At 38.9% G+C, this 8272-nt stretch overlaps 1 protein-coding gene across 1 annotated transcript in view; it reads right to left on the bottom strand.

The window, feature by feature from the left end:
• Nucleotides 1-2558: 2558 nt before the first annotated feature.
• Nucleotides 2559-8272, bottom strand: part of OPN5 (opsin 5) — a 31995-nt gene continuing 26281 nt past the window's right edge. The window contains exons 5-6 of the mRNA XM_031667603.1: nucleotides 7690-7931; nucleotides 2559-4425 (exon numbers count right to left, since the gene is read on the bottom strand). Of these exons, the coding sequence (XP_031523463.1) occupies nucleotides 4362-4425; nucleotides 7690-7931 (306 nt within the window). The 3' untranslated portion in view covers nucleotides 2559-4361. The remainder of the gene's footprint in view (nucleotides 4426-7689; nucleotides 7932-8272) is intronic.

Below are 8272 nucleotides of genomic sequence, written 5' to 3'. Positions count from 1 at the left end.
CTGAATGCAAAGCTGAATGAGTGAATGCAGTATTTGCCTATGTAGATTTGGCCAATATTAAAACCAAACTAAAACAAAACTAACAAAGCCCATGTATACCTGAAAGAATTTTTTCTCTCACATATGTTTTAAGTAATAGTTGTCTGTCTATTCCAGACCTCGTGGTGCATGTGAGGGTATATTTGTCAGGCTAAGGAAAGAAGGTTCAAAGGAATTGAGAAAATCAGTTTAAATGATAATGGTTTGATTCAAATTTCTTAAAGTATTTTTAGAATATATCCCACGTAGTCCTATAACCTGATGAACAAATATGTTGAAGGTTAAATCATTTAAAAATCATTGAGGGTCACAGTGGTGACCAGGGATTTTACAATACGGCATCCACCAATAACATGAGGCTTTGAGCAAAGTCTGTACTGACTGAGGGCATGCCCTTAAATGTGTTTTCTTAGGAAATCCCCTGTGGGGTCTTATATTTATTGCCTTTTGCCCCATGATAACAGAATGGTCAACCCTTTGACCTCCTGGACAATGAGGTCTGGCTCCCTCTCTACAAAATTAGTTATTGAATCAAAGACTGATGCTATCTCTGCTAACCTTTTCTCTTTAATGACATATATTTTCATTCTATATATAATGTTCTCTGACGTTTTGGCAGCCTTCAAGACATTTCATTATGCCGGCATCATTGATCCCCGCAGCAGCCTACTCATCAGCTAGCTCTGACTCTTCCTCTTTCCCCCTCCTTTCCTTGTCTTTTCTCCCTCATTTGCACTAACTTAATGGAAAAGCATTTCTATTCGTAGACTTGTGGCTCATGTTGCTAAAGGTCATTAAAGGCAGTGGTGGGAAATTAAATGAGACAGATTTGGGTAGTTACCATTTCAGTTCTAAATAAGCATAATGCTTGATTCTCAAGACAATTACATTTCTAAAAGTCAAAAACTTGGATTTTACTGTGAAATATATTCTTATTGCTTCATTCTACTTGGAGGAACTTAAAATATATTTATATTTTATTATGATTCTTGAAATCCAACTTTTCAAGTTAGTAGGGCATTTCTACTCTCAATTTCCATTTTACAAATTTATTTACTCATTTATTTGTTAACAAGATAGGTCATGTTTAAATGAAAGTCCAGGGATCCAGGATTTTACATTCTTGATTTAATATTCTAGCCCATGTTTCCATATCTCCCCCAAGTCATTACTTGTTTGATTTCAACCATTAACTTTCCAAGTGTCCTTTATGCATCAGGCACTAGACCAGTTATGAAAACCCAAAGGAGAACAGGCATAGCTACAAGCTCAAGGATTTTGCAGTCTTTCTCATAATGCTCCCAGACATAAAATGCAATATATCTTTTTTTAAGCTAAAATTGAATTTGCAGATGTGTTTGAGGACTGTACAGAGCTTTCTCCAATCATTGGAAGCCACTGGGGAAATAAAACCCACTCAGGAAATTATCCACTGACAGTCTGGTGTACATGAGCCAAACTTCAAAGACTCCTTGCTTTTTCTTCCTCCATTCTACCCCAAGAACCACATCTCTATCAATTCTGGTGCCTCCCAGCTCTCAGAGTATTACCCAAAACAATGTAGTACCAAAGCATGGAGGACTTAAATCATATTTTTCAAATTGATAGCAGACATTAACTCAAGGATCTCCTCCAAAGCTCCTACAATTTAAACTCTTTTTTTCCTTTTCACTATGCCAATTTTTCTTATACATGCATTTATAAAGCCATGTTAAAGACCATATTCTAGCTAAACAGTTAAAGTACCCGTTTTCAGGAACGTTTGTACAATGTTAATGTTAAATTCCACCTTCTAGACAAATCTACACCAACCTGAGTGTTCTTTTCTCCTTTTCTTACCTGCACCACCATCCATCATCCACTTCCATAATCATCCCCCCACAAAAAAGAAGAAGAAGGAAAAAAATCTCCTTCACTTCACTTTCTTCAGGTCATTTAAAACCAGCAATTTCTCTTTTAGCATTCTTGTCCTACCTGCTTCACTCTGCAACTCTATAATCTATAATTATATCGTTATAATGATATAATGATATAATCTATATATCATTCAGTATGACTTTAGATTATTTTTAACTACCTATTTTGAATATCTTTACCTACGTTGCAAATGCTCCACGTTCAACATGTTCTAAATATAATTCACTCACTCCCCCATCCCACTCGCTCTCCTGTATTTTTCCCCTCTGTAAACACCATTATCTACATTATTTCCTAAACAGATGGACCCAAGTTATCTTCAACTCTTATTCATCCATGTAATCAATTACCACTTTTTTGTCACTTTTCAAAATATTTTAAACCTAAATTTTCATCTTCATTTTTAGTGCCATTTTTTAATTCAGATTCTCATAAGTTGCGATTTTTTTTATAAAGCCTCTTAACTGGTCTATTGACCTCTACTCTTGATTCCCCACTCTTATGCAGACAATCCACCTTCCACATTGGCACCAGACTGGTCTTTCTTCCCCAGCCTAAAATCACGAATGGTCTCCCTATCACCATCATGATAAAATCCATATTACAGCATAAACAACAAGGCCTTTGGAGTCTGATTTGGCTCCTGCCAGACTGCCACTCCCAGCTCCACTTCTGACCACCACCACTCGCCTTAATAATAATAAGAGCAGTTGTTAGTACACAGGGATGCTTCTCTGTCACCCGCATAGTGCTAAGTGACTTATGTGGATACTATTTCATAAGTCTCACAATGACCCTGTGATACTATTGTTATTATCCTCATCTTTCAAACTTGCCAAAGGGCACAGAGGAGGAGTGCAAACCTGACTGTGCTTTACAGCTGTGTCCACCTCCATCTGAAGTGCCACACACTCTCACACCTCTATAATTTACACATTTGCCGAAAAGTTCCTTGCCTTTCTAGTCTAATGACAATTCTGCCTCTTCTTTGCTCCAGACTTTGATATGCAGTCATAAGCCCCAAGCAGAGTTGTTGCTTGTTGTTGTTGTTGTTGTTGTTGTTGTTTTGATCATAGAGCATGTTTTTCCAACATTTATTTGGCATGTATCTTAAACCAATGACACCTATCAAGTCATTCCTCATCCCACACCCTTGACTGACGAAGAACAAAGACAAAGGAACTGAAGGTGCCATGTACTGAGGTTGAGCCTTGGAGGAGGGTATGATTCTCTATAAACCTTCAAGTGGAAGGAGTGGAGAGGTTATCAATGGCCTGAGAGGGGCCACCCTCTTCCCCTTTTCACTGTTCTTGCTGGCAGCTACCAGAAAGGCAGAATCACAATTGATGAGCAAGGCTTAAGTTCATAGCAGAAGGGGAGGTGGGTGGAATAGAGAAGCATAGAGAACACCTGTCTAGTCATTTAATTAAAAGAACTGCAATGTAGATGGCCCTGCTTATCAGATTAGGAGAAAAGATAATAGACAACGAGTAGAAAACCTATTTGGACATAGTATCTACATGCCTTCTCCTTTCAGTAGCTTTTAAAGGGCAGGAATCTGTCTTTGAAATCACTCCATCTCATTCATATCTACATCTCTTTACCTATCTGCCTCAAAAGGTGTTTGTTTAACAAAAGAATGAACAAAAGAAATAACAAGCTAACAAAGAACAAAGAGAAGAAATAACACTTCCAAATAGCTATCTTCACTAAATTCACTACTTAAGCAATTACAACTCATAATGCCCTGTTACATCCATGATTTTAGTAAGTAGAACTTAATGAGAAAACCCACGTGGGTAAAATTATCATCAGCGGAAATTACTGTTGTCTTTAAATTTGGAGATACAGGAGAGTTTTCCATTAGTGATTTAAGGCAAAACTGATTTCCCCAGAGGACTCCTTTGTGGAATGACTGCCCTCAGAGTGTGAACCTCCCCCAGCATGAAAAATGGCTGTGAGAACCAAAGTACCTACCAAACAGCCATGGCCCAACATATATGATCGTCCACCTAAATGAGCCCCAGAAACTGCCTCCCTAACCCGACATTAAGAAATAATAATGACAATGATATAATAAAATTAAATAACCCCCTAATAAATAAAATTTCTCAACATTTTCCTCACTATCTCACACTCAATTCTGTTTGGCATGACAACAGGTTTTAAAGTACATGAAAAGAAAGTTCCAGGGACGCTCATCCTGATAATATTCCTTAAATTAGTATCCTGTAATCTAGTTTCCATTTAGCCATTGGAATTTCCCAGCAACCCCTGGCTTGAGGAAAACTATGCAAAATATAAAAATATAATATAAAGACAAAAGTGTGGCCACAATCAAATGTTTACAGCAGTGAAGAGGCAAATAAGTGAATAGTGTGTCCATACTGATGCTGTATCCATCTTCATACCTCTTCGTGAATCTCCAGCACAGCAGAGGACTTCCTGACTGTGGTTACGGTGTGCAGCCTAGATACAGGAGAAGAAAAACGCAATTTAATATATACATACACACACACACAAATACATATGTACATAGACATACCTATGTATATGTCAAACTCGACTACCATGAGGATTACGTGCAGAAATCTTGAATTAGCAACAGATAGAAAATAATAATTCAATTTGGAATATTCAAAGTCAAGGAATTATTTGATCAGAGTTTTCCAAAAACAAGCCACTCATTTACGGCACATTTCCTGTGCCATCATGAGTTTCCTGTTTTCTAGAACACAATTAATTGTACACCTACCTGCACTCAACTAGGCCTTGTGATTCACCCACTGAAGGAATGTTCTTTATAAGACAGCATTGCAAGCCAAGGTGGTCAGGGGAGGTTTGATTATGATAGCAACGCCAGAGTTTGCGGCTTTGTTCTCCCTTGTTATCTTCACTCAATACTAGGAATGTAAATGACCCCATCCTTCACTGCACACCCCCAATCAAATGTTTGAACCCCCAGTGCCTTTTGAACATTTCTTCTCCATCTGAGATAGGCCTAGCATCTGAAGCCTCTTTCCCCTGTCACTGACCATAGGTGCCCTCACTTGTCTCTGTGTTGGCAAAGGCCTATGATTCCATGAGCTGTACTGCCAGTGTCTTCCTTTCTTAGCCTCTGGTTCGTTAGCTTTCAACAATGTACAAGATAATCATCTGGGAGAGGTAAACAATTAAACAATGGAAGCTCAGGACCAATCCAGACAAAGCCAAATCTCGACAGATGGGGCCCAGGGAGCAGTCATTTTTCAAAGTTCCCCAGGTGTCTCCATTACACAGCCAGGGTGGAGAAGCGCTGTTTACAAAATATGGGAGACTACATCTGGATAAAAGAATAACATTCCAGAAAGAGTTCTTGGCCACATTTGTTTCCTTTGGTTCACCAACTTCTACCAAAATCTCAGGGGATTCAATTCAGGAGGAAAAAATGAGTTTAGCTTGTAATAGACTGTTAAAATTACCCAAAATTTATTTCCACAATCCCATATTCAATAAATTAGCTTTATTATTTGATTTCAAAATATTTCCCAAGAGGGCGTCCCCTTATAAGCAAAAACATTTCAGGGCTCAGAAAAGAAAAGAACAAGGATATTGATTAATCCAGTTTAATTCACTTGTTTTGGTATGTGCAATAATTCTAAACTAGCTTCACATCACTTAACATTGCTCTGCAGACCCGCACATTACTCACTTCCATAGCTTCTTAATAACAACAAAGAGAAACAAGGTTTCTTTCTGGCTTCTTTATAAAGATATAAAGAAACGTCTGGTGGCTACCATCCACCCTTCTGCTCTTCTCTGAAGCTGCCCCTTCTAAAATCTGCGACTCAATATCTCTTCAGCATTCCTTCCACAAAGAGGCTTCAACCTCTAGCACCTAAGGGCTCTTCACTGCTTCGACTCTACCACCTGCTTTTTCCCCTGAAAGCTGACCCTCTAGAGAAAAGAAATAGCCCTGTCCTTCTCTAGCAGAGTAATTGATGTATTTCGTATAAACAGCTAATAGGAACCAGTGAACCGAGCTGTCTCTTGCCTGACTGATTTTCCCAAAGGTCTGTGGCCCTAAGTCACTTTCTCCCACATAAATTTCCCTCTTCCCAAAGTTGAGTATTGAATATTTATGGGTTGCTCACGGTTGTGAGTGAATGTACAGAACACAGAGGCAGTCTGAGGCAAAATGATGAGGTACGTGAAATTTGCTTGCAGTCATGCCTGTCAAACTCCCATCTCCTTCAGATGAAGAAGTGTGCCATTACTTTCTCCCACAACTGCTCTATTAAAATTATTCTCTCCATCTGCATTTGTAACAAAATATCAATAGCTGATGAGGACATAGTGTTATTACTTCAGAAAGAGATGCGTTTTAGCACTTGGTTTTAACTGTTCAATTCAACAGCAAAGGCAGCAACCACCAAAAAATATGAAAGCACTACTAACAATTATCCCTTAGATCTTTCCACACATCAGTTTTGCTTAATTCTTACAACTTCAGGAGATGGGTATTATTACTGTTTATTCCAGTTCTGGCTCTATGTTGTTAATTTGTTCAACGATATAGAGCTATTGTAAACATATTGTAAACAGCCGAACATTAAATACTGGTCTTCTATCTTCAAATTGTGCGTCTCTTCCCCTGTACCACAGCAATAATGATAATGCTACCTTTTATTTGTGCCTTTTTGTCATCTTTGCGTTTGATCCGTTGTGAGGAACCTAAGGTCCAAAATATATGTCACTTGCTCAGGCACAATGAAAGAACAAGACAAAACCCACATCTTCTCATAGCTAGTTCTACTTCTTTTCCACTGTCCCTTACTTACTCAAGGGAAAAAGTATTGAAAAATATCTAAAAATCAAGTAAATAAGAACAAAAAGCACTGAAACCAGGGGCCCTATCAACACCCCTCACCTCAGACCATGAATTCAAGTGCCTGTTCCACTTTTTACTGCTAATACTGGCCCTGAGTGGACACAGAAGACCACCAATAACCCCCAAGTCTGTACTCACCCTGAGCTTTTTGGGCCTTTAGGAAAAATGGCGCTGGATTCCCAAACTCTTTTCATTGTGTAGCACAAACAGTATCAACCAAGGAGCATACATTTTGAAACCCAGCAGACTTGAATTTGAATTCCTCCTCTGCTACTTTCTGGCTGTTTAAACATGGGCAGCTTGCTTAACTCTAACCTTACTTGAACCTCAATTTCTTCTTCTGACAAAGAAAGAGAATAACCCAAGGCTCTTGTGAAAATAAAATAAAAGAAACCTGGCACACAGCAGAAATGTCATCTCCCTTCTCCCCTTCCTTCCTCTGCCTGCCCAACTTTTATGCCCTTAGTTAGTGGTAGTTATGTGCCAAACAAGAGAATCATTCTATTGTGAGATCAAAGCCATGTGAAATAGTACTCTTAGAATAAAATGGATTTGGTCCCAGATATGCAACTTACGAGCCATGGATAAACAGTGGTTGTTGCTCAGATGGACACATCTCTGTATCTTAGTTGCTCCAGAATCGAAAACAGAATCACTTCTCACTATCTATCCATGTCATATAACCTCTACATAGCTGATCACTTGATTTCAGGATCTTTGATAAACAGAAAATAAAGTCCTTCCTACACTACTCCTAGGAGATGAGCTTTAACCCTGAGAAGACAGCACATCTGAGGAGCTTGAACCCTGCCGGATTTTGAAACAAAGAGAGTGTAATTCATTTCCAGCTTCTGAAGTTTTACCTGAAGCCTTCCAGAGACTTCTTCTTGGTTGCTTTCAAACCACCAGTTTGGCAACAGGCAAATTTGTAATCAATAACTTGGTAGATGATGGGATTGTACATCGCTGCAGATTTTGCAAGTAGGGTTGGCACCACAGAGAGCTGTATGGGAATGGAGTCTGGCCTTCCAAAAGCTGACCACACAGACACCACTGCATAAGGAATCCAGGCAATCAGGAATCCAGCACAAATCAACATCGCTACCTGATGAGGGAAAGCAACAGAGAAAAGAATCAAGACAGCTGGTAAAGGACATGAGTCTGAAACTATGGGTATGGAGAAGGATCAGGTCACCTCTCACACCCAAGAAAATCTGTCATTGTTTTCATTTACTTTGTCTATGTCAATCATTTCATATGGACTTCTGCGAAGTTCAGCCAAAAGAAGTGATTACAATTTTTTATCCCATTTACCACATCCTATCTAGTTTCCACTCTAGAATTTGAATGTACCCAATGACCCAAAATATAACCCTCAAATAGCTGTCAGATTATGCCTCCATGTGGCAGGAAATCATATTTCTGGACTTCTCAACCCACATTCAC

The sequence above is a fragment of the Papio anubis genome, chromosome 6 (genome assembly GCF_008728515.1).
Source record: "Papio anubis isolate 15944 chromosome 6, Panubis1.0, whole genome shotgun sequence".
Lineage (NCBI taxonomy): Eukaryota > Metazoa > Chordata > Mammalia > Primates > Cercopithecidae > Papio > Papio anubis.
The sequence above is the reverse complement of the archived record's forward strand: the minus strand, read 5'-3'. Positions and strand labels throughout refer to the sequence as shown.